At 33.5% G+C, this 26,643-nt stretch overlaps 2 protein-coding genes across 3 annotated transcripts; one reads left to right on the top strand and one right to left on the bottom strand.

The window, feature by feature from the left end:
- Positions 1–495: 495 nt before the first annotated feature.
- LOC107994532 (uncharacterized) lies at positions 496–2,798 on the bottom strand. Of its 2 annotated transcripts, XM_017051498.3 has the most exons (5): positions 2,738–2,798; positions 1,656–1,949; positions 1,381–1,589; positions 844–941; positions 496–786 (listed from the first exon to the last, which is right to left on the bottom strand). In XM_017051498.3, the coding sequence occupies exons 2-5, from the start codon at positions 1,849–1,851 to the stop codon at positions 606–608; spliced, it is 684 nt and encodes a 227-aa protein (XP_016906987.1). In that variant the 5' UTR covers positions 1,852–1,949; positions 2,738–2,798; the 3' UTR covers positions 496–605. The 2 variants fall into 2 exon arrangements, with proteins under 2 accessions (XP_016906987.1, XP_028520925.1); XM_028665124.2 differs by lacking the exon at positions 2,738–2,798 and having other exon boundaries at positions 599–733; positions 1,656–2,205.
- On the top strand, positions 2,473–26,643 carry LOC107994527 (uncharacterized). The gene is made up of 2 exons (XM_062082606.1): positions 2,473–23,976; positions 24,306–26,643. Exons 1-2 carry the CDS (start codon positions 3,501–3,503, stop codon positions 24,611–24,613), a joined length of 20,784 nt encoding a protein of 6,927 aa, XP_061938590.1. The 5' UTR covers positions 2,473–3,500; the 3' UTR covers positions 24,614–26,643.

Raw genomic sequence — 26,643 nt, forward strand, 5'->3', positions numbered from 1 at the left:
GTTAAATTGCTATATATTGATGTAAGTGTTAAATTAACTATGTGTCTAAAATCAGTCCTTGGGTTTTTTTGAACTTTATGCATTTACCAGATCATTAAGAACTAATACTAAGCATATTTTTCAAAAATGTAAATATAATGATGAGAAATATAACTAAAAGATTTGTGCAGATTTAATTTAATTTAACGACAACATATTTTCGAACAAAAAACACTGTTTTTAATGATCTAACAGGAAATTAGAAACTTTCTATTCTTTTATTGTTATATTATTATTTAATTCTAGAATTTATTCAAATCATAGATATATGAAACTTAAATAAGAAAAAAAATTTTATATATAAAGTTTATGTACAATATATATATTTAATTTTGCATTAAGAAATATGAAAATTCGATTATTTTTATCTTACACAATATTTTTGAATTTATAAGAATTTATAAGAATTTAAAATATTTAAATTCTTACTTCAAAATCAATTTTCGTAATCTCTAATGCAGAATTTGCTATATTTAATATCTGATGGACAAACTTTGTATAATATTTTTTTCTAATTTTTATTTTTTTTTTATGCTTCTACAGTTTAGAAATCATTATATATATAATTATAATGTGCTCGTTTGTCGAAGAGCTTCTGTCATGCACATGATATAAGTTGCCATCAGGTAATCATTAATAGCACGATTTATCGTCCACCCTTGATAAAATCCTTCTGGAACCATTGCCCAATTTGCTAGGAGCAAAGGATAATTTGCTACTATCGCGTAATTGTTACCTACTACATATCTGAATGATACAAGAAATTAAGCATTTGTTTAATTAGAAATAAATCATTGCACTTACGCAAAACATCCACCAACAATCACCCAATTGAAAACATTAAATTTCGATATCGTTTTTGTCTGCTGTAAAGTATTATAGAAACGTGACGTTTCCATTTCCTGAAATTTAAATTCAATCAAAACATTCAACGAAAAATTAAAATGTACTATACAGTATATGTCGTCTTCTTAATGAAAAATTAAATAAAATAAAAAGTATTAACAAATTTAAAATTTGTAAAATCATTAATCCTCGGTTATCCTTTTTCAATCGAAACGATTTGGTATTGGAAAAAGATATTTTCATATTTTAAAAAATGTAAAGAATTTTTTGATAAAGATATGATATAATTTAATTATTACAAACTTTTTTTATTACAAATATTTTCCATTCCGTAATATTGCTATATTTTTCAATTAATAATTGATTAAAAATTGAAATAACATTTTTTTAATCTATTGCGATAATCGAAGATTAAATTTAAGAGAAATTAAATGAAAAAATTAAAAATATAAAAAGTTAAATCAAACTTTAAAAAAATTTTTAAAAAACGAATACCTCTAATTGTTTTATCATGTGGTATAATTTGAACACGTTGAAAATTGATAAGCTAGTTACAACGCAGACACCGAGTATATAATATCCGTGACAACAATATAGAGAATAAATTAACCCCGTCATGCTCAAAGTACCAAGCAGCTCGTCTAAAATATTAAATCGTTCTTTGTTCCTCTCTTCCTCTATCTCTATCATATCTGGATCGAAGGCTGAAACATAAAGATTAAATATTTTTAATACAAAACGATGCTTGAAATAAAAAATAAATCACTTACAGTATTCCTTAATGAAAAGTTTGTATAAAAGAACGATCAAGGATCGAGAACCAATCATTGCGATACTGACACAGGCACAAGTCAAATGTGTGAAAAATTTCGAATATTGTGTATAAGAGTGTTTTATCAGAATATAAATGGAAGATCCACATGTTAGAAGTAGATTTGTGCAAGAAAAAATGGACTCCAGTATCATAGCATTACTTTTATTAAAAGTAAATGCAAAAAGCAATTTATGTTCGTATTACTTTTGTAAATAAACACTGCACTTAAATTATGTTATATTATTAAGCTCTAAATCATGAAAATTACGAAGAGGATAATTATTAATGATTGATATATTATCAATATTAATATCGAGTTATTGTCATTAAGGTATGTTTAAAAGTAAATGTCAATTTTGTTTCACATAACCTTTTAACCATTCATTATTTTAGTCAGAATAACAAGAAAGAAAGAATTTAAGAAAGAATTAGTGATAGTCATTGATCAATAAAAATTTTTAATTTAATTGATTAATCCTTACGATGAATATAAATAATTAATTTACTTTCATTAATTATTCCAAAAACGAAAATAGAAAATAAAAAAATAAAAAAAACTGAAAAAAATAAAAAAGAAATAAATTATTTATTAGAATAAAATTATTATTTATATTAATTTTATACATAATATAAATATATATAAATATATAAATAATAATTTCATTTTAAATAATTCATTTTAAAAGTTATATAATATAATGTAATAAAATAATATTATATAATTAAATAATAAAATAATATCATATAATGTATAAATTTTTTATTTATTTTCGTTTATTTAGTTATTTGAAAAATTTTCTTTAGAAATTATGTATTTTATTTGATTAAAAATTTTCATGCTTTATATCGACTATTTCATTTACTTTATGTTATATAAAATTCATCATTATATAAAAAGAAGTTAAAATTATTTTCTTTATTTCTTCAAAAACTTCATATAACTTCATATTCATGATAAAACTGATTTTATCTCAATATAATTGATATGTATGAACCACATGAAATTGTATTTAAAAGTATATAAAAACACATCGATACATTCAATGAAATGAATTAATTCATGAGTCGAAAGTGTAAATCGATGGAATATGCGTTCGACCTGCACTAAAACGTAAAGATACGTTTGCGTGACGAGATAAGTTCGTTTTGATGCGACGATGATTCGCTATAGAATTGATAAGGATATGTTAAAAAAGTGCGAGATAATCAATGAATGTGCGTGATATGACGCTATGCAAAATATATTCCTTATTGTGACTTGTAAATTGATTGCGATATATATGATAATAGCAGCAGATAACGCTTGTGCAACTATCGATAAAATTGATAATCATTCTATTTATTATAACAATAGCACTAAAATGGATAATATTTCTGTAAGTACACTTCTGTGTCGAAAAATCCAAAAAAAGCATTGCCATAAATATTTAATAGTAAACCATTTTTGGTAACGTCGACAACTATTAATGTCAAAGATCATAACCAATTGGCAATTGCGATTAATGTTAATCATGACCGAATTGTTACTATCATTAAGTAATGTTGTGTATTATAGAATGTTAATTTTTATACTACGGAAACAGTGAAAGTATTGCAAGAAATAATTTTAACAAATAACAAACAAGGAGACATATATGAAGCCGAATGCACTGATTTGTCGGCGATCCTTAAACAATGGCGGAGAAAAACAATATTAAAGAATAACAGTAATACAGTGGAAGAAAATTTCAATCGGACGTCTAAAAAAGATTTAGGTTTAGTAAATATCGAAGAGGCACGGTACAAATCGAAGTCTGTTCCTATGAGGAATCATGAAGTCAGTTATCCTTATCCTTTCACAGATTATATTCATCCACGCTTTTGCGCCGATTTTTCATCTATAAGTACTTATAGCAAGCCGCATCATCGATTAGTCAGAAATCTGAAATCAATTACAATTAATTATGAATCGCATTTAAGGCACGCTCATGAGAAATTGAAAAGATCAACTAAATCAGAAAACATGTTCTTTCGTACCAAGAGAAAAAAGATGAATCAAAGTTTTTCAATTGATAAAAAAGTTAAATTAGAAAATCAATGGAATAAAACATTTTTATTGCCAAAGTTGGTGGAAGCATCACAGATACAAAACGCCAATGAAACTACGTCCTCATTCACAAGTCAAACATTAGCTCTGCATCATATATTGAAATTAAGTTTAATTCCAAAAAAAACAACTGGTTTCGTAAAAAAAAGGAGAAAAAGAAATACTAGAATCAAAAGAGATATAGATGAAATAACACCAGATTATTTTAAGAAAGAACTTACTGCATATCAACAAGTGATACAAATAGTAACAGAACCACATATTGAATCACAGTTAACATATAATACTGAACATCAAAATGAAATAGATATATTACAGACAACATTGAGTTGGCAAGATGAACAAATAGATATTGCAACACCTACAACAACTGTAGAAACATATAGATTCCGTACACCAGAAAGAATGCATATAAAAATACCAATACCACTCTGGACTGAGACAGAAACTACAATCGAAACTACAATGACGACGGTATTCACTACATCAACGACAGAACCTACTACAATAAAAGAAACAACAATACCAACAACAACATCACCTGAAACTACAACAACAGAAGAAACAACAACTATATCACCTGAAACACCAACTGAAGAAGAATATCACTTTCGTATACCAGAAAGAATGCATATAAAATTACCAATACCAGGCTGGATTGAGACGGAACCTACAATCGAAACTACAACGATTACAATATACACAACAACCACGATTGAACTTACCACAACAAAAGAAACAACTATAACAACAACATCGCCAGAAACCACAATAACGGAAACAACAACAATCACAACGCCAGAAACTACAACAGAAACCACAACAATAATTACAACTACGGTTCCTACCACAACTCAAGAAACGACTGTAACAATAACAACATCGACAGAAACAACAACCATCTTAACAACACCAGAAACTACAACGAAAAGTCCAACTCCGCCAACTACTACAACGACAGCAGTTCCTACTACAACAGAAGAAACAACATTAACTACAACAATGTTGCCAGAAACTACAATTACACTAACAACTATTACTACAACACTTATACCAGAAACTACAACGGAAAGTACAATTCTGACCACCATTACAACTACTGTAGTTCCTACTACAATTGAAGAAACGACAGAAACAACGACAACTTTGCCAGACACAACTACAACAACGACAATTACTACAACATCTGTGCCAGAAACTACAACGGAAAGTCCAATTCCGCCAACTACTACAACTACTGTAGTCCCTACCACAACTGAAGAAACAACTGTAACAACAACAACATCGCCAGAAACTACAACTATACGAAGAACTACTACCACAACACCTGTTCCAGAAACTACAACGGAAACCACAACTTCGCCAACCACTACAACCACCGTAGTTCCTACTACAGCTGAAGAAACAACTGTAACTACGACAACATCGCCAGAAACAACTACAACAACAACAATTACCACAACATCTCTGACAGAAACTACAACGGAAAGTCCAACTCCATCACCCACCACAACTACTAAAATTCCTACCACAACTGAAGAAACAACTGAAACCACGACATCGTTAACAACAATAATTACACCGACAACTATTACTACAACTACACTGAAAACAACTACTACAACACCTGTACCAGAAACTACAACGGAAAGTACAACTCCGCCACCCACTACAACTACTGTCGTTCCTACCACAACTGAAGAAACAATTACAACAACATCGCCAGAAACCACAACTACACTAACAACCACTACCACAACACCTGTGCCAGAAACTACAACAAAAAGTCCAACTCCGCCAACCACTACGACTGCAATTCCTACCACAACTGAAGAAACAACTGCAACTACGACAACGTCGCCAGAAACTACAACTACACCAAGAACTACTACCACAACACCTGTGCCAGAAACTACAACGGAAACCACAACTCCGCCAACCACTACAACTACCATAGTTCCTACTACAACTGAAGAAACAACTGTAACCACAACAATATCGCCAGAAACAACTACAACAACGACAATTACGACAACATCTCTGATAGAAACTACCACGGAAAGTCTAACTGCGCCACCCACTACAACTACTAAAGTTCCTACCACAACTGAAGAAACAACAATAACCACGACAACGTCGCCAGAAACGACAACAATTACTACAACTACACCAACAATTATTACTACAACACATATACCAGAAACTACAACGGAAAGTACAACTCCGCCAACCACTACTACCACTACTATAGTTCCTACCACAATTGAAGAAACGACTGTAACTACAACATTGTCGCCAGAAACCACAACTACACTAACAACTATTACCACAACTTCTGTACCAGAAACTACAACAAAAACTCCAACTCCGCCAACCACTACAACGACTACAATTCCTACCACAACTGAAGAAACAACTGGAACTACAACAACGTCGCCAGAAACTACAACTACACCAAGAATTACTACCACAACACCTGTGCCAGAAACTACAACGGAAAGCACAACTCCGCCAACCACTACAACTACTGTAGTTCCAACCACAACTGAAGAAACAACTGTAACGACAACAACATCGTCAGAAGCAACTACAACAACGACAATTACGACAACATCTCTGACAGAAACTACCACGGAAAGTCCAACTGCACCACCCACTACAACTACTAAAGTTCCTACCACAACTGAAGAAACAACAATAACCACGACAACGTCGCCAGAAACGACAACAATTACTACAACTACACCAATAACTATTACCACAACACATATACCAGAAACTACAACTGAAAGTACAACTCCACCAACCACTACTACTACTATAATCCCCACCACAACTGAAGAAACAACTGTAACAACGACAACGTCGCCAGAAACCACAACTACAACAACGACAATTACGACAACATCTCTGACAGAAACTACAACAAAAAGTCCAACTCCGCCAACCACTACGACTGCAATTCCTACCGCAACTGAAGAAACAACTGGAACTACGACAACATCGCCAGAAACTACAACTACACCAAGAACTACTACCACAACATCTGTGGCAGAAACTACAACGGAAAGTACAACTCCGCCAACTACTACAACTACTGTAGTTCCAACCACAACTGAAGAAACAACTGTAACGACAACAACATCGCCAGAAACAACTATAACAATGACAATTACGACAACATCTCTGATAGAAACTACCACGGAAAGTCTAACTGCGCCACCCACTACAACTACTAAAGTTCCTACCACAACTGAAGAAACAACAATAACCACGACAACGTCGCCAGAAACGACAACAATTACTACAACTACACCAACAACTATTACTACAACACATGTACCAGAAACTACAACGGAAAGTACAACTCCGCCAACCACTACTACTATTGTAATACTAACCACAATTGAAGAAACAACTGTAACAACAACAACGTCGCCAGAAACCACAACTACACTAACAACCATTACCACAACAACTGTGACAGAAACTACAACGGAAAGTCCAACTCCGCCAATCACTACAACTACTGTAGTCCCTACCACAACTGAAGAAACAACTGCAACTACGACAACGTCGCCAGAAACTACAACTATACGAAGAACTACTACCACAACACCTGTGCCAGAAACTACAACGGAAACCACAACTCCGCCAACGACTACAGCTACTGTTGTTCCTACCACAATTGAAGAAATAACTACAACCACGACAATATCGCCAGAAACAACTACAACAACAACTATTACGACAACACCTATGCCAGAGACTACAATGGAAACTCCAACTCTGCCAACTACTACAACGGTAGTTCCTACCACAACAGAAGAAACAACAATAACCACGACAACGTCGCCAGAAACAACAACTCTTACTATAACTACACCAACAATTATTACTACAACACATGTACCAGAAACTACAACGGAAAGTACAACTCAGCCAACTACTACTACCACTACTATAGTTCCTACCACAATTGAAGAAACGACTGTAACTACAACAATGTCGCCAGAAACGACAACTACAGTAACAACCATTACCACAACACCTGTGACAGAAACTACAACAAAAAGTCCAACCCCGCCAACCACTACAACGTCTACAGTTCCTACCACAATTGAAGAAACAACTGTAACTACGACAACATCGCCAGAAACTACAACTACAGCAAGAACTACTACCACAACACTTGTACCAGAAACTACAACGGAAAGCACAACTCCACCAACCACTACAACTACTGTTGTTCCTACCACAACTGAAGAAACAACTGTAACGACAACAACATCGCCAGAAACAACTACAACAACGATAATTACGACAACATCTCTGACAGAAACTACCACGGAGAGTTCAACTCCGTTACCCACTACAACTACTGCCGTTCCTACCACTGAAAAAACAACTGAAACTACAACAGCATCGCCGAAAATAACAACTATGCCAACAATTACTACAACTACACCAACAACTATTACCACAATACTCATACCAGAAATTACAACGGAAAGTACAACTCCGCTAACTACTACTTCTACTATAGTTCCTACCACAATTGAAGAAACGACTGTAACTACAACAATGTCACCAGAAATCACAACTACACTAAGAACCACTACCATAACACCTGTGACAGAAACTACAACAAAAAGTCCAACTCCGCCAATCACTACAACGACTGTAGTTCCTACCACTACTGAAGAAACAATTGTAACTACGACAACATCGCCAGAAACTACAACGGAAAGCACAAGTCCACCAACCACTACAACTACTGTTGTTCCTACTACAACTGAAAAAACAACTGTAACCACGACAACGTTGCCAGAAACCACAACTACACTAAGAACCACTACTATAATACCTGTGACAGAAACAACAATGGAAAGTCCACTTCCGCCAACTACAATAACTATTGTAGCTCCTACCACAACTGTAGAAACAACCATAGAAACTACGACAACGTCGCCTGAAACAACAACTACACCCACAACTATTACCATAACACCTGTGCCAGAAACTACAACGGAAAGCACAACTCCGCCAACCACTACAACTACTGTAGTTCCAACCACAACTGAAAAAACAACTGTACCCACGACAACATCCCCAGAAACCACAACTACACTAAGAACCACTACCATAACACCTGTAACAGAAACAACAATGGAAAGTCCAACTCCGCCGACCACAATAACTATTGTAGTTCCTACCACAACTGTAGAAACAACTGTAACTACGACAACGTCGCCAGAAACTACAATTACACCAAGAATTACTACCACGACATCTGTGCCAGAAACTACAACGGAAAGCACAACTCCACCAACCACTACAACTACTGTTGTTCCTACCACAACTGAAAAAACAACTGTACCCACGACAACATCACCAGAAACCACAACTACACTAAGAACCACTACCATAACACCTGTGACAGAAACAACAATGGAAAGTCCATTTCCGCCAACCACAATAACTATTGTAGTTCCTACCACAACTGTAGAAACAACCGTAACTACGACATCGTCACCTGAAATAACAACTACACCAACAACTATTACCATAACACCTGTGCCAGAAACTACAACGGAAAGTACAACTGCGCCAACCACTACAACCACTGTAATCCCTACCACAACTGAAGAAACAATTGTAACGACGATAACGTCGCCAGAAACGACTACACCAACAATTATTACAACAACATTTGTGCCAGAAACAACAACGGAAAGTCCAACTCTGCCAACCACTACAACTACCGTAGTTCCTACCACAACTGTAGAAACAACTGTAACTACGACAATGTCGCCAGAAACTACAACAGAAAGCACAATTTCGCCAACCACTACAACTATTGTCGTTCCTACCACAACTGAAGAAACAACTGAAACCACAACAACATCACCGGAAACAACAACAATACCAACAACTATTACCACAACATCTGTGTCAGAAACTACAACAGAAAGTCCAACTCTGGCAACTACTACTATAATTCCACCAATTGAAGAAACGATTGCAACTACGACAACATCGCCAGAAACTACAACCAGTGTAATCCCTACTACAACTGAAGAAACAATTATAACGACGACAACGTCTCCAGAAATAACAACTACACCTACAACTATTACCACAACACCTACAACACCAGAAACTACAACAGAAAGTCCAACTCTTTTACCGACTACAACTGAGATTACTCTTACTACAACTGAAAAAACAACTATAATTACGACAACGTTGCCAGAAACTACAACAGAAAGTCCAACTTTATTACCCACTACAATCGAGCTTATTCCTACTACAACTGAAGAGACAACTGTAACTATCACGCCAGAAGTAACAACTATATTAACAACTACTAGCACATCACCTGTGCCAGAAACTACAACGGAAAGTCCAACTCTACTACCTACAACAACTGAGGTTACTCCTACCACAACTGAAGAAACAACTGTAACTACGACAATGTTGCCAGAAACTACAACGGAAAGTCCAACTCTACCACCTACAACAACTGAGGTTACTCCTACCACAACTGAAGAAACAACTATAACCACAACAACGTCACCAGAAACCACAACTACACTAACTACTATTACCACAACGCCTTTTCCAGAAACTACAACGGAAATCGCAACTGTGCCACCCACTACAACAACAGTGACCGCAACTACGATTGAAGAAACAACCATAACCACAACAACATCGCCAGAAACAACAACTACACCAACAACTATTACCACAGTATCTGTGACAGAAACTGCAACGGAAAGCACAACTCCGCCATCCATTACAACTACTGAAGTTCCTACTACAACTGAAGAAACGACTGCAACCACAACAACATTACCAGAAACAACGACTACATCAGCAATTCTTACCACAACACCTGTGCCAGAAACTACAACGGTAAGTCCAACTGTGCCTCCCACTACAACTCCTGTTGTTCCTACCACAACTGAAGAAACGACTGCAACTACGACAACATCGCCAGAAACAACGACTATACCAACAACTACTACCACAACACCTATGCCAGAAACTACAACGGAAAGTCCAACAGCGCCAACTACTACAACTGTGGTTACTCCTACTACAATTGAAGAAACTACTATTACCACGACACCGATGCCAGAAATTACAACGGAAAGTCCAACTGTGCCTCCCACTACTACTCCTGTTGTTCCTACCACTGAAGAAACGACTACAACCACGACAATATTGCCAGAAACAACAACTACATCAACGACTATTACCACAACAACTGTGCCAGAAATTACAACAAAAGTAATTTCACCATTCACTACTGAAATAACCACGCCTGTAATTCCACCAACCACGATTGAGATAGTTATACCTGAAACGTTACCATTTACTACTACAGTGACGACACCAATAATAGAAATTATAAACACGACTACAGAAACGCCTTTCGTTACTACGTTAACAACAGAAACCACTGAAATTACAATTACCACGACAGTGACTACACCGATTACCATTATAACGACGGAAACAACCCCTATTAGCCCCACTACAGTAATCACGCCAACAGTGGAGGTTACAACTACCACTACGGAAACACCTTTCGTTACTACATTAACAACAACTGAAACAACAACTGAAACAACAACTGAAACTGTTACGACAACAGTGACTACTCCTATAACTGCTGTAACAACAGAAACGACTGAAAAAACTCCCACTATTCCCATTACCACGACTACAGTAATTACTCCAATAACAGAAATTGTAAACACGACTACGGAAACACCTTTCATTACTACGTTAACTACAGAAACCATGACTGAGACTACAATTATCACGACTACACCAGTTACCACTATAACGACGGAAACACTCCCTATTACACCAACTACAACAATCACACCAACAATAGAGGTTACAACTACCACTACGGAAACACCGTTTATTACTACTTTAACAACAGAAACCACAACTGAAACTGTTACGACAACAATGACTATTCCTATAACTACTGTAACAACAGAAATCACTGAAATAACGGAAACCACTGAAACAACAGAAACCACTGAAACAACGGAAACCACTGAAACAACGGAAACCACTGAAACAACGGAAACCACTGAAACAACGGAAACCACTGAAACAACGGAAACCACTGAAACAACGGAAATTCCCACTACACCTACAATAACAGTGCCAATAATAGAAATTATAAACACAACGACGGTAACACCTTTCATTATTACGTTAACAACTGAGACGTTAATGACTGAGACTACAATTATCACTACGGTGACTTCTCCAGTTACCACTATAACGACGGAAACAACACCTATTACGCTCACTACAATAACCACGCCAACAGTGGAGGTTACAACTACCACTACGGAAACACCTTTCGTTACTACTTTAACAACAGAAACAACTGAAACTGTTACGACAACAGTGACTACTCCTATAACTACTCTAACAACAGAAATCACTGAAATAACTACTGAAACAACGGAAACCACTGAAACAACGGAAACCACTGAAACAACGGAAATCACTGAAACAACGGAAACCACTGAAACAACGGAAACCACTGAAACAACGGAAATCACTGAAACAACAGAAACCACTGAAACAACGGAAACCACTGAAACAACGGAAATTCCTACTACTACACCTACAATAACTACACCAATAATAGAAATTATAAACACAACGACAGAAACATTTTTCATTATTACGTTAACAACCGAAACGACGACTGAAACTACAATTATCACGGTGACTACTCCGGTTACCACTATTACGACGGAAACAACTTCTATTATCCCCACTACAATAACCACGCCAACATTGGAAGTTACAACCATCACTACAGAAACACCATTCGTTATTACATTAACAACAGAAACCATAACTGAAACTGTTACAACAACAATGACAACTCCTATAACTACTGTAACAACAGAAATCACTGAAACAACGGAAACCATTGAAACAACAGAAACCACTGAAACAACGGAAACCACTGAAACAACGGAAACCACTGAAACAACGGAAACCACTGAAACAACGGAAACCACTGAAACAACGGAAACCACTGAAACAACGGAAACCACTGAAACAATTCCTACTACTACACCAACAATAACTACACCAATAATAGAAATTATAAATACAACGACAGAAACATTTTTCATTATTACGTTAACAACCGAAACGACGACTGAGACTGCAATTATCACGGTGACTACTCCGGTTACCACTATTACGACGGAAACAACTTCTATTAGCCCCACTACAATAACCACGCCAACATTGGAAGTTACAACCATCACTACAGAAACACCGTTCGTTATTACATTAACAACAGAAACCATAACTGAAACTGTTACGACAACAATGACAACTCCTATAACTACTGTAACAACAGAAATCACTGAAACAACGGAAACCACTGAAACAACGGAAACCACTGAAACAACGGAAACCACTGAAACAACGGAAACCACTGAAACAACGGAAATTCCTACTACTACACCTACAATAACTACACCAATAATAGAAATTATAAACACAACGACGGAAACACTTTTCATTATTACGCTAACAACAGAAACGACGACTGAGACTACAATTATTACGACGGCGATTACTCCGACTACCACTATAACGACGGAAACAATCCCTATTACCCCCACTACAATAACTACGCCAACAATGGTTATTACAACTACCACTACGGAAACACCTTTCATTACTACTTTAACAAAAGAAACCACAATTGCGACAACAATTTTCATAACTATTACTATTCCAATAACCACTATAACAACGGAAACTATGGAAACTACAGAAATCACAGAAACGACAGAAACCACAGAAACGACAGAAACCACAGAAACGACAGAAACCACAGAAACGACAGAAACCACAGAAACGACAGAAATCACAGAAACGACAGAAATTACGGAAACAACAGAAATCACTTTCATTACCACCATTATAATAACTATCCCATTAACCGAAGTAATAAACACGACGACAGAAACACCTTTTATCACTACTATAACAGAAACTACAACTGAGACTATAATTTTCACAACTATTACTAGTCCAATAACAACCGAAACAACAGAAATCACTGAAAAAACAGAAACCACTGAAACAATAGAAACCACTGAGACTACGAAAACTACTGAAACAACAGAAATTCCTACTACTACACCAAAAATAATTACACCAATAATAGAAATTATAAACACAACGACAGAAACACCTTTTATTACTACTTTAACAACAGAAACCACAACTGAGACTAAAATTTTCATAACTATTACTGTTCCAATAACCACTATAACAACTGAAACAACGGAAACCACTGAAACAACGGAAACCACCGAAACAACGGAAATCTTCACTACTACACCTACAATAACTACACCAATAATAGAAATTATAAACACAACGACAGAAACACCTTTTATTACTACTTTAACGACAGAAACCATAACTGAGACTACAATTTTCATAACTATTACTGTTCCAATAACCACTATTACAACTGAAACAACAGAAATCACTGAAACAACAGAAACCACCGAAACAACGGAAATCTTCACTACTACACCTACAATAACTACACCAATAATAGAAATTATAAACACAACGACAGAAACACCTTTTATTACTACTTTAACAACAGAAACCATAACTGAGACTAAAATTTTCATAACTATTACTGTTCCAATAACCACTATAACAACTGAAACAACGGAAACCACTGAAACAACGGAAACCACCGAAACAACGGAAATCTTCACTACTACACCTACAATAACTACACCAATAATAGAAATTATAAACACAACGACAGAAACACCTTTCATTACTACTTTAACAACAGAAACCACAACTGAAACAACAGAAACCACTGAAACAACGGAAATTCCTACTACTATACCTACAATAACTACACCAATAATAGAAATTATAAACACAACGACAGAAACACCTTTTATTACTACTTTAACAACAGAAACCACAACTGAGACTACAATTTTCATAACTATTACTACTCCAATAACCACTATAACAATTGAAACCACTGAAACAACGGAAACCACTGAAACAATGGAGATTCCTACTACTACACCTACTGAAATCACGGAAATCATTGAAACAACAGAAATTCCTATTACTTCGCCTACAACAACTACACCAATAATAGAAATTATAAACACAACGACACCATTTTTTACTACTTTAACAACAGAAACTACAACTGAGACTACAATTTTCATAACTATTACTACTCCAATAACCACTATTACAACTGAAACAATAGAAACCACTGAAACAACAGAAACCACTGAAACAATAGAAACCACTGAAACAACAGAAACCACTGAAACAACGGAAATTCCTACTACTACACCTACAATAACTACACCAATAATAGAAATTATAAACACAACGACAGAAACACCTTTTATTACTAATTTAACAACAGAAACCACAACTGAGACTACAATTTTCATAACTATTACTACTCCAATAACCACTATTACAACTGAAACAACAGAAACCACTGAAACAACAGAAATAACTGAAACAACAGAAACCACTGAAACAACGGAAATTCCTACTACTACACCTACAATAACTACACCAATAATAGAAATTATAAACACAACGACAGAAACACCTTTTATTACTAATTTCACAACAGAAACCACAACTGAGACTACAATTTTCATTACTATTACTACTCCAATAACCACTATTACAACTGAAACAACAGAAACCACTGAAACAACAGAAATAACTGAAACAACAGAAACCACTGAAACAACGGAAATTCCTACTACTACACCTAAAATAACTACACCAATAATAGAAATTATAAACACAACCACAGAAACACCTTTTATTACTAATTTAACAACAGAAACCACAACTGAGACTACAATTTTCACAACTATTACTACTCCAATAACGACTATACCAACAGAAACAACAGAAACCACTGAAACAACAGAAACCACGGAAACAACGGAAATTCCCACTACTACTCCTACAATAACTACACCAATAATAGAAATTATAAACACAACGACAGAAACACCTTTTATTACTAATTTAACAACAGAAACCACAACTGAGACTACAATTTTCACAACTATTACTACTCCAATAACGACTATACCAATAGAAACAACAGAAACAACTGAAACAACAGAAACCACTAAAACAACAGAAACCACTGAAACAACAGAAACCACTGAAACAACAGAAACCACTGAAACAACGGAAATTCCCACTACTACACCTGCAATAACTACACCAATAATAGAAATTATAAACACAACGACAGAAACACCTTTTATTACTAATTTAACAACAGAAACCACAACTGAGACTACAATTTTCACAACCATTACTACTCCAATAACCACTATAACAACTGAAACAACAGAAACCACGGAAACAACAGAAATCACTGAAACAACAGAAACCACTGAAACAACAGAAACCACTGAAACAACAGAAACCACGGAAACAACGGAAATTCCTACTACTACACCGACAATAACTACACCAATAATAGAAATTATAAACACAACGACAGAAACACCTTTTATTACTAATTTAACAACAGAAACCACAACTGAGACTACACTTTTCACAACTATTACTACTCCAATAATCACTATAACAACTGAAACAACAGAAACCACGGAAACAACGGAAATTCCCACTACTACTCCTACAATAACTACACCCATAATAGAAATTATAAACACAACGACAGAAACACCTTTTATTACTAATTTAACAACAGAAACCACAACTGAGACTACACTTTTCACAACTATTACTACTCCAATAACGACTATACCAACAGAAACAACAGAAACTACTGAAACAACAGAAATCACTGAAACAACAGAAACCACTGAAACAACAGAAACCACTGAAACAACAGAAACCACGGAAACAACGGAAATTCCTACTACTACACCGACAATAACTACACCAATAATAGAAATTATAAACACAACGACAGAAACACCTTTTATTACTAATTTAACAACAGAAACCACAACTGAGACTACACTTTTCACAACTATTACTACTCCAATAACGACTATACCAACAGAAACAACAGAAACTACTGAAACAACAGAAATCACTGAAACAACAGAAACCACTGAAACAACAGAAACCACTGAAACAACAGAAACCACTGAAACAACGGAAATTCCTACTACTACACCGACAATAACTACACCAATAATAGAAATTATAAACACAACAACAGAAACACCTTTAATTACTAATTTAACAACGGAAACGACAACTGAGACTACAATTTTCACAACTATTACTACTCCAATAACGACTATACCAACAGAAACAACAGAAACTACTGAAACAACAGAAATCACTGAGACAACAGAAACCACTGAAACAACAGAAACCACGGAAACAACAGAAATTCCCACTACTACACCTACAATAACTACACCAATAATAGAAATTATAAACACAACGACAGAAACACCTTTTATTACTAATTTAACAACAGAAACCACAACTGAGACTACAATTTTCACAACTATTACTACTCCAATAACGACTATACCAACAGAAACCACTGAAACAACAGAAACCACGGAAACAACGGAAATTCCCACTACTACTCCTACAATAACTACACCAATAATAGAAATTATAAACACAACGACAGAAACACCTTTAATTACTAATTTAACAACGGAAACGACAACTGAGACTACAATTTTCACCACTATTACTACTCCAATAACGACTATACCAACAGAAACAACAGAAACTACTGAAACAACAGAAATCACTGAAACAACAGAAACCACTGAAACAACAGAAACCACGGAAACCACGGAAATTCCCACTACTACACCTACAATAAGTACACCAATAATAGAAATTATAAACACAACGATAGAAACACCTTTTATTACTAATTTAACAACAGAAACCACAACTGAATCTACAATTTTCACAACTATTACTACTCCAATAACCACTATTACAACTGAAACAACGGAAATTCTTGTTATTACACCTACAATAACTACACCAATAATAGAAATTATAAACATAACGACGGAAACCCCTTTTATTACTATTTTAATAACAGAAACTACAAATGAGACTACAATTTTCACAACTATTCCAATAACCATTATAACTGAAACAACGGAAATCACGGAAACGATAGCAACCACGGAAACTGCTCTTATTACTACCACTATAATAACTCCATTAATAGAAGTTATAAACACGACTACCGAAATACCTTTTATTACTACATTAACAACAGAAACTACGACAGTTGTAACTCCTATAATAACTGCAATAATTGAAATAACTCCCATTACGACTACTTTAATAACTACCCCAATAATAGAAATTATAAATATAACTACAGAAACAGTTTTTCTTACTATAGAAATCACAATTGAAACTACACCATTTATTATTTCTCCAATTGTAACAACTGAAGCAATACCAATTAACGTAACTGAAGTAACGGAAACTACTTTCCACATTATCGAAATTGTAAATATAACAACAGAAACGCCAATTGTCACGACAGAAACGCTTGAGATTACAACGTATCCGGTTATTACAACCGAAACTATTCCATTTATTGTGACAACCGAAACAACTTTTTCTGTCATCATGGAAATTACTACACCTATTATTGAAATTATAAATATAACTACTGAAACTACAGAAACTATTACTACAGAACCTACATTCCATATTATTGAAGTTACGAATATAACCATAGAAACTCCATTTATCACAACAGAGACAACAGAGACAACAGAGACAACAATGAAGTATCCAATTATTACGACAGAAATTACTCCATTTATTGTGACAACCGAAACAACTTTTTCTATCATCATAGAAATTACCACATCTCCTATTGAAGTTATAAATGTGACTACCGAAACGACAGAAACTATTACTATTGAAACTATAGAGACCACAACTGAATCTGTAATTATAACAACTGAAACAACGGAAACTACATTTCATATTATTGAAGTTACAAATATAACCATTGAAACTCCATTTATCACGACAGAAACAACGGAGACGACAACGAAGTATCCAGTTGTTACAACAGAAATTACTCCATTTAATGTGACAACTGAAACAACTTTTTCTGTCATCATAGAAATTACCACACCTCCTATTGAAATTATAAATGTGACTACCGAAACGACAGAAATTATTACTACTGAAACTATAGAGACCACAACTGAATCTGTAATTGTAACAACTGAAACAACGGAAACTACATTCCATATTATTGAAGTTACAAATATAACCATTGAAACTCCATTGATCACGATAGAAACAACGGAAACGACAACGAAGTATCCAATTATTATTATTATTACGACAGAAACTACTCCATTTAATGTGACAACCGAAACAACTTTTTCTATCATCATAGAAATTACCACACCTCCTATTGAAGTTATAAATGTGACTACCGAAACAACAGAAATTATTACTACTGAAACTATAGAGACCACAACTGAATCTGTAATTGTAACAACTGAAACAACGGAAACTACATTCCATATTATTGAAGTTACAAATATAACCATTGAAACTCCATTGATCACGATAGAAACAACGGAAACGACAACGAAGTATCCAATTATTACTATTATTACGACAGAAACTACTCCATTTAATGTGACAACCGAAACAACTTTTTCTATCATCATAGAAATTACCACACCTCCTATTGAAGTCATAAATGTGACTACCGAAACAACAGAAATTATTACTACTGAAACTATAGAGACCACAACTGAATCTGTAATTGTAACAACTGAAACAACGGAAACTACATTCCATATTATTGAAGTTACGAATATAACCATAGAAACTCCATTTATCACGACAGAAACAACGGAGACGACAACGAAGTATCCAGTTGTTACAACAGAAATTACTCCATTTAATGTGACAACCGAAACAACTTTTTCTGTCATCATAGAAATTACCACACCTCCTATTGAAATTATAAATGTGACTACCGAAACGACAGAAATTATTACTACTGAAATTATAGAGACCACAACTGAATCTGTAATTGTAACAACTGAAACAACGGAAACTACATTCCATATTATTGAAGTTACGAATATAACCATAGAAACTCCAGTTATTACGACAGAAACAATAGAGACTACAACAAAATATCCAATTGTTACAATTGAAACTACTCCATCTATTGTAATAAATGAAACAACAGAAATTACATTACATATTATTGAAGTTACGAATATAACCATAGAAGCTCCAGTTGTTACGACAGAAACAATAGAGACTACAACAAAACATCCAATTGTTACGATAGAAACTACTCCATCTATTGTGACAACTGAAACGATAATGCCTTGGGAAATTACCACTCCCTATCCTGTAATAGAAAGAATTACCACAACTGTCACTCTAGAAACCACAACTGAAATAACGGAAACAATGTATGAGGAATATGAAGAATATGAAGAAGAAGAAACAGTTGGTCCAGTTTGGGAAGAATACGTGGAAGAAACAACAGAGACTACAACAAAATATCCAGTTGTTACGATAGAAACTACTTCATCTATTGTGACAACTGAAATAACAAAGACTACAACAAAATATCCAGTTGTTACGATAGAAACTACTTCTTCTATTGTGACAACTGAAACAACAGAGACTACAACGAAATATCCAGTTGTTACAATAGAAACTACTTCATCTATTGTGACAACTGAAACAACAGAGACTACAACGAAATATCCTGTTGTTACTACTACTATAAAAACTACTACTGAATCTATAATCACGACACCGACACCACCAATCGAGACTACCACGAAAGAAGTTATTAAAGTAGAAGTAACAATACCTAAAATAGATGTTAACATAACTACTCCTTTCATACCGATTCCTGAAATCGTTTCTACTTCACCATTATTTACAACATTTACATATACTTTAGCACCTACTTTGGAATTCACTACGGAATCTTTGCCTTTCGAATATGAAGATAATATTACTGATATAGTTTTTACTCCTTTTATACCTCCACCTACTACAAAACCAATTATAATTACTCCTTCAATTATAACTCCGACTATAACGTTAACTACTCCGACTATAACGTTAACTACTCCGACTATAACGTTAACTACTCCGACTATAACATTAACTACTCCGACTATAACGTTAACTACTCCGACTGTAACGTTAACTACTCCGACTATAACGTTACCTACTCCGACTATAACTACTCCGACTATAACGTTAATTACTCCGACTATAACGTTAACTACTCCGACTATAACTACTCCGACTATAACGTTAATTACTCCGACTATAACGTTAACTACTCCGACTATAACGTTAACTACTCCGACTATAACTACTCCGATTATAATGTTAACTACTCCGACTATAACGTTAACTACTCCGACTATAACGTTAACTACTCCGACTATAACGTTAACTACTCCGACTATAACATTAACTACTCCGACTATAACGTTAACTACTCCGACTGTAACGTTAACTACTCCGACTATAACGTTACCTACTCCGACTATAACGTTAACTACTCCGACTATAACGTTAACTACTCCGACTGTAACGTTAACTACACCAACTATAATATTAACTACTCCGACTGTAATTACTCCAGAAAAAATTACTCCCAAAATCACTCCCGTACCAACCACAATCGAATTTACACCTACCACAGATCAGAGTCAAAAGCATACCCGCAATCTTGAATTGATGGAACAATTGGAAAGAAAACTGAAAGAAATGGATGAGAAGATGAAAGATATTGAAAGAGAAGAAATAGAGTTAGATAAAGAAGAAGAAGAATGGCAGAACCATAAAGCGAAAATAATAAGTGATCTATTGCAAAGACAGAAGATGATGAAGGCTTATGTTGCCACTAAAGCAATAGAAGCTTTACACGAAATAACACAAACGACCATCGGTGAGCATGCAACAGATATTGATACGACGAGACCCAAAATGAAAATGATAACTCTTTCTCCCTTCTTAACGACCGATGCATTTGAGAAAAGGCTTAGAATGTTAGAGGTAGAATTTTGGGAAAGAGAAAAATGGATAAAGGAACTTGAGAGGAGATTATTGGAAAGAGAAAAGAGATTCAAGAAAGATCAGGAAGATTTTGAAAAATTAGTGAGAGAAATGGAAGAAACATTGAAGAAAGGAGAAGAAATATCATGGCCCCCTAAGACTTCTGAACCAACAGAAACAATACGAGATTGTTGTTTGCGTACGACGCCACCTTTCTCACCACTTCCACCTACGGAAAGAACGACGATCGATATTCGAGAACCAACTATTACACCTAAAAAAGACACTACTATAAGAACTATTATTACTGAGGAAGAGAAAGAAATAGAAAAAGAAACAATGACCGAAGAAACAGTGACCAAAGAAACAGTGACCGAAGAAACAGTGACCGAAGAAACAATGGAAAGATTGACACCGAAAAGATTTGTAACAACGAAGAAATGTGTAACCGTTTTAAGATCAAAAGTTGTGGGTAAAGGCATGGTGACCGAACGGGTTTGCGTACCATACGTTCTAAGTAAAGAAGAAGAGGGGAAAACGAAAATTGCCACGTTGCATCTTGAGGAACACGAATGGACGGAAGGTCCATTTGCAACGAATTATATGACACCGCAGACGGAGACCGAGGAGTACGATAATGAAAATAAAAAATCGATCGAGCAGAATCGAATTAAGCGAGATATCGGCGAGGAAGATACTATTTGCCGCAATTATCAATTATACAATTTTACCAACCGTTATAAGATGACGACGAGACGAATACGATACGTTCAAAATAAAGACAAAGATGAAAACACGAAAATTGCTGTATTGCATCTCGAGGAACATGAATGGACTGAAGGTCTATTTACAACGAATTATATGACACCACAGACAGAAATCGAGGAAGTTGATCGTGAAGAAACGATGGAGCGCGAACGATTTACGCCAGATATAGACGAGGAAAAAACTGTTTGTCCTGATCCATTGTACAAAATTACCGATGATAAGATGAAGACGATTCAAACACCAAGCGAAGACGAAGAAGAAAAAACAAAACTTTTTATGTTGCATCTTAAGGAGCATGAATGGACGGAAGGTCCGTTTACAACGGATTATGTAACACCGCAGACGGAGATCGAGGAGAACGAGAATGAAAATAAAAGATCAATCGAGCAGAATCGATTTAAGCGAAACATTAACGAGAAAAATGCTGTTTGCCCTACTTATCAAATGTATAATGCTACCGGTTATAAAATGACAACAAATCATTTATTAATTGACGAACCATTTTGTAAATATGCAAATTGTAGTTTTCAGTTGACAAAAAGTTTAACGATCACTGAAGCATCGAGAACCAAATCTACGGGAAAAATGAATTGGAAAATTGATAATAACAGGTACAAAGTTCGATCGATGTTGCAAATTATTGAAAATGAAGAAGTAGAAAATGACGAGATAACAGTGAAACAAAATGAATGGAATGATGGAATTTATGATGGAATTTATGAGAATCAAGTTGAAAGAAATCTGAGGCAAGAGGAAGTTACAGAACCATGGGAAAATCAAGGTAATAATGAAAATGAAGACGAAGGAAATGATGAATATAAAGAAGAAGAAGAAGAAGAAGAAGAAGGAGAAGAAGAATATAAAGAAGAGGAAGAAGAAGAAGGAGAAGAAGAAGGAGAAGAAGAAGAAGGAGAAGAAGAATATAAAGAAGAAGGAGAAGAAGAATATAAAGAAGAAGAAGAAGAAGATAAAGAAGAAGAAGAAGTAGAAGAAGATAAAGAAGAAGAAGAAGTAGAAGAAGATAAAGAAGAAGAAGAAGAAGAATATAAAGAAGAAGAAGAAGAATATAAAGAAGATTATGAACCTGAGGATAAAGAAATAGAAGAAACTACGGCACCAGAGGAAGAAGTAATTGAAACACCAATGATATATACACCAGAGGAAGAAGTAATTGAAACACCAATGATATATACACCAGAGGAAGAAAAACCACCCAAGAAAATTCACGAAGAAGAAGAAGAAACAACTGAAGGTAGAATATAAATGTATTTAATTTTTATTTTTAAAATATTACAATAATATATAATATTCTTAATGTTAATAAGAATAGAATTAATTACATTAATATATTTACATTTCAATTATTATAGATAAATTTTAGAACTTCAGAAAATTTACCTAGAATTATTTTAAAAAATTGATTAATTTTTGATCAAAGAAGAAGAATTTTTAATCATATTCTATTCTCATTTAATTATCACGATAATATCATTAGATATTAGATATGCAAAAAATTAATTATATCAATAAAAATATATCAAAACAAAGTTAGATTAAAAAAAATTATTTAATTTTCTATAGAAGAAAAAACCAGACAACCACCCGGACCAGAATGGCCAACAGAACCTTTAACCAATTACCATGTGGGTGGCACTAGGACTTGGACGTTAGAGTATCCAGAAGAGAAGCCACGCAAGCCAGAGGATGAAGAAGAAGAGGATTTCAAAAGGGTCGGCAAACGGCCGGAAAGAACAACTTGTTACTATGTTGTTCTTACTAAAGATAAGAAAAGACGTGAAAGTTCTGAGAGAGATTATGACAAGGAAAATGATTTTGAATCATTCTTGAAGAAAAATATTCCAAAGGCAAATAAGAAATATGCCAGATAAATGCAAATGAAAAAAGAATAAGTTTCATTAGGAAAGTAGCTCTATTGTTATAGAAAGATGAAGCAGTTTCCTTTCTTTTAAACTAATTTTTTTTTTTCGATAAAATACACATAAGATTTATCAGAAACAGAAAAAACGTAAATCAATGAAATAACAGTAAAATTAGGCACAGTAATGTCAAAATATTGTAAAGTTTGTATATATGTATATATATATATGTATGTAAAAGGGTACATTAATAAATTCGATTTAGAAATTTCATTTTAAACCGACGGTCGTTTCAATTTGTTGATTATACTGTTTGAAATGTTATTGCTGCTGTATAATCTCAGAGATTAATATCATGAAAAATTAAATGCTGCTTGCGGCTATTTTAATTAGAAATTTATAATGATTTCTGAATATTATTTATTTTAATATCCATAAACACCAGATTACTTTTAGGTTTATTAACATATATTCTTTTTTAACAATTATTATTTGATATGGATAAGAGAAATTATGTATATTTGTTGCATTACGAATACATTAGGATTATATTACGACGATATAAATATTTAATACTTTACGTATGATAGTAATAATTCAGTTAATATATAATAATAAATATAATAATAAAATTAATAAATAATAAAATATAATAATAATACAATAGAAGAATGATAAAAATAATTATATTAATTTTATATTCTATTATCATTTTTCAATGAAAATATAAATTATCTTTAATTCATCCATTTTCGAATAACAACTCTATTTAATTTTCTAAACTAAATAAAGCAGATCATCCAATAGTTTAATTACAAAATTGATACTTGAGACAATATAGTAAAATATAAATTGTTCCTGAAAGTTAATTCCTGATAATTTGAGTACCGAAAAATGGAAATTAGTTTGTAATTACAAAATCGTTCGAATTTTTGAATATCAATGTGATTAGACAATATTTTAATTAAAAGTGACTTTTTTACACTAATTTTCTTTTATTCTATCATATTCTTCTAGAAATCTTTTTTCATATTTCAGAAAACAATTTTAAATGAAAGAGGAAATTTTGGAAATATATACATAAATGACTTATAAATGTAACAAATATTGTAAGATATTTAAAATTATGTTTCATAAAATACTTTAAAAAAGTTATAAAAATGCAAATATTTTTTATTTATTATAAGTTTTATTATTTTATTTTACTTTATACTTTACACATGTCTTATATAATAGATAAAATTTATTAGAAATTTTCAAAAAACTATAATTATGATTTTTTTAAAATTATTTTACACAGAGATATCGTAATAAAATAATTATGATAATACATATAATATTAAACTGAATTTATTGAATAATATTATCATATTTTCAAAATAATTTCAACATCGGATACTTTATAAATAATAGAAAATGTGAACAAAAAGTAGATATATGATTTTAACGATTTAAACTTTATGCATTTAATACTAGTAGAAACTTGTATGTGGGTATTTTATTGTGTAGAGAAAAATACTACTTCATTAACCCTTTACATTTAATTCGCATGATAAAACGCCAGCAGCTTAAAATTTTATATTCATATTATTTGTATAGAAGATAAAGAATTTTAATTTTAATGAATAAAACGACATATAAATAATTAGAAAATATAAATTGTCGAATATTTTTTTGTTGTTGATCATTTTGAGTGAATTTTTTTAAAAATTTATCTGTAGAAATAATTTCAATGAAAATTAATATTTGAAATTAATATTTCATTAAAACACTACACAATATAGTAATAGAAAATTAAAATAAATTTTTTTAAACATATGTGTCTTGTTTCGGTTATTACGTTTTAGTTATTTCCAACAACTGAGTATATATTATGATTGAAAAATACACCAGCGTATCATAGCATCTGTTAAACTTTGATCAATATTTTACCGAAGAATAATGAAAAACAAGAGATAAATACGAAACCAAGGATGTTGGAATTTTTTAACTTTTCAGAAATATGTTTATATATTATATATTATATATTATGTATTTCATAA

The sequence above is a fragment of the Apis cerana genome, linkage group LG11, assembly GCF_029169275.1.
Source record: "Apis cerana isolate GH-2021 linkage group LG11, AcerK_1.0, whole genome shotgun sequence".
Classification (NCBI taxonomy): domain Eukaryota; kingdom Metazoa; phylum Arthropoda; class Insecta; order Hymenoptera; family Apidae; genus Apis; species Apis cerana.

What these genes read in the sequence shown, in the direction of transcription:
- LOC107994532 (XM_017051498.3), bottom strand. Translation starts at nt 1,851, where the DNA reads ATGATACTGGAGTCCATTTTTTCTTGCACAAATCTACTTCTAACATGT. An exon ending in ACTTTTCATTAAGGAATACT is followed by an intron (nt 1,590 to 1,655) that starts GTAAGTGATTTA and finishes TTTATGTTTCAG; the next exon opens with CCTTCGATCCAGATATGATA. An exon ending in ACATGATAAAACAATTAGAG is followed by an intron (nt 942 to 1,380) that starts GTATTCGTTTTT and finishes TTTAAATTTCAG; the next exon opens with GAAATGGAAACGTCACGTTT.
- LOC107994527 (XM_062082606.1), top strand. Translation starts at nt 3,501, where the DNA reads ATGAGGAATCATGAAGTCAGTTATCCTTATCCTTTCACAGATTATATT. An exon ending in AGAAGAAGAAACAACTGAAG is followed by an intron (nt 23,977 to 24,305) that starts GTAGAATATAAA and finishes AATTTTCTATAG; the next exon opens with AAGAAAAAACCAGACAACCA.